Source organism: Salvia splendens, chromosome 19, assembly GCF_004379255.2.
Source record: "Salvia splendens isolate huo1 chromosome 19, SspV2, whole genome shotgun sequence".
In the NCBI taxonomy this organism is placed as follows: Eukaryota; Viridiplantae; Streptophyta; class Magnoliopsida; order Lamiales; family Lamiaceae; genus Salvia; species Salvia splendens.
The window spans coordinates 9,499,353-9,501,594 of NC_056050.1; the positions used below are offsets into that span (position 1 = coordinate 9,499,353).

General features: G+C 45.8%; 1 protein-coding gene across 1 annotated transcript; it reads right to left on the reverse strand.

Moving 5' to 3' along the window:
* Positions 1 to 984: 984 nt before the first annotated feature.
* LOC121779001 lies at positions 985 to 1,912 on the reverse strand. The gene is made up of 2 exons (XM_042176362.1): positions 1,414 to 1,912; positions 985 to 1,196 (listed from the first exon to the last, which is right to left on the reverse strand). The coding sequence occupies exons 1-2, from the start codon at positions 1,910 to 1,912 to the stop codon at positions 985 to 987; spliced, it is 711 nt and encodes a 236-aa protein (XP_042032296.1).
* Positions 1,913 to 2,242: the final 330 nt, after the last annotated feature.

The window sequence follows — 2,242 nt, forward strand, 5'->3', positions numbered from 1 at the left end:
CTAGTTTGTGAGTTTGCTCCATTAGGCTATAGGTCTTGTTAAACGAATTCGGGTCTGAGTAGAGCCGCAAAACCTATCAGGCTAGTGTACACATAGGTGGGATCGTGAGCCGTCCTTGCTAGTCGGCCGGTCTCGTGGGCGAATAGTGTGGCCACACTTTCGTCGCACTATGGAAAGAGGATGTGATTGAATGATTGATGAGAAAGTGGAGAGATTGTTTTGACTGGCCAGTCTATGAAATTGTTTTGTGATACTCGATGATATTTCTTTTCTAAATGTAAAACTCGAGTTCACTATGGTATGGATGACATAACTTTCATCAAATATTTTCGGCATAAGCCAACTGAGTATATTAAGTACTCAGCCCAGCATGTGTTTTCCCTATGTGCAGGTTGAGCGGCGACGAGCAGTTGGTGGTGTTGAGCAATTTAAAATTGAAGCACGGTTTGGTTAGTTGTGAACTACGAGTGTTGTTGTGTCTCCACACATGACGTCACTCTTTCTCTTGAACGCTTCCGCTGAGACATTGTTTTTATTCATCAACCTTTTAGCTTTGAACCTAATTATTTGGATAATGTCAACCTCTTGGCCCCTTTTATTAAATATTAATTATTAGTCAAACTCTTTATTGAAACCCTAGTTTCCTTCGTTTGTTTATTAAGTTCTTTTAATCACGATCGCCCGTATTTATTAACCCTAAAGGGCGGTCGTGACAGTAGATATCAAATTCCAAATTGTAAATATTGTTTTCAAAATGTTTAATTGGCTACTGTGTGAGTACATTAACCAATGAAACCCCTAGTGTTGATGAAGCTCCGAAATGCCCTCTCTCCACATTCTTCAATCTCCAAAATCCGATCTTCCATTTCATGCATTTTCTTCGACGCATTTTTTACCTCTTCCTCCCCTTTCTTCCTCAAATTTCCCAAATCCAACTCTTGAAATTCGCAAATCCCCCCCCCCCCCCCTCAACTTTCGCGTTTTTTATTTTCTTCCCAAAATTAGCCCCATGCACGAAGGCAGCTTCCGGAACGCCCCCGAGCTCGCAATCGATCCAAAACACGCATTCGACACCGTCACCGTCGCCTCTACCACGCCACAGATCACAGCCACGAGCTCCGCCTCTTCGCCATAGGGCGCCGATTTCCCGACGGAGGCCAAGGTGGAGGAGAGCTTTCCACTGAAAAAAAACCTATCTTTTAGGAACACAAAAATTGATACACATTTGTGTTGGAAAATCTTAAAAAATAACAATAATTTTAAACTCAAAAGAAAACATGCTTAAACTAAGGATAAATAAATTTAATCTTTTGTTTTTTAGGACGCTTCCACATGAAGACACTTTTTGAAATATTGGTGGTATATTTAGAAACAAAAATTAGCATCCTTAATCGTATTAAAAAATAGTCTTACAGTTTTTTTGTTGTAATGTTCCGATCTCCTTGGCGACTTTGCTGAGATTCCTGGAGTGCGTGGCGAGAGCGACGGTGTCCTTCCTTCGGACGGCGATCTGGGCGGCGGAGTGGTCCGCCTCGAGGCGGAGGAGAAGCGTCTGGAAGGTTCCGTGGACGTCGACGAAACGGAGGAAGTCTTCTAGAAGGTTGGAGTACAATTCGGCGCTGCCGCGGAGGGATTCGCGCGTCTGGGGGAGGTGGAGGAGGTCGTCGAGGGAGTCGTGGAGGGACTTGAGGCGGCGGAGGCCATCACACAGCCAGGCGGATGTGTGGGAGTCTGCGGCGGCGGGCCAGGAGTTCTGAAGGTCGGAGATGTGGTGTTGGAGGTGGGAAATGATCGGGTGAGAGCAGGCGCACGGGAGACTGGTGGATCTGATGTCGAGGGATTTTTTGGGTTTGGGTGGGTTGTGGAAGGGTTGGTTGGGGAAGGAGAGAGAGCGGCGGAAACTGATCACCATTTTAGGTGTCATTGTTTTATGTTTATGTTTGTTAGAAAATGGAGATGAGTTTTGAGGAGTATTTACAGAGAGAGAAGGCGCACACGGGTGTTGTGTTGGGGATATGTATATAAGAGTAAAAACAGCTGTTGGAGGCAAAGTAGTCATGTGAAGTGGAGGTTGATACATCCAGTCCAGTTAGACATGCACAAACTGAACCGGACCGTGGCTTAAGCAGAACCGTAACCGGCGCTGGCTGTTCGGCGGTTCAAGCAGGCCGGTTCAGGTTCCAAAAAAAGCATGAACCGTAACCGGTGGTTCAAAACCTCTGGTTCGCCGGTTTGAACCGGC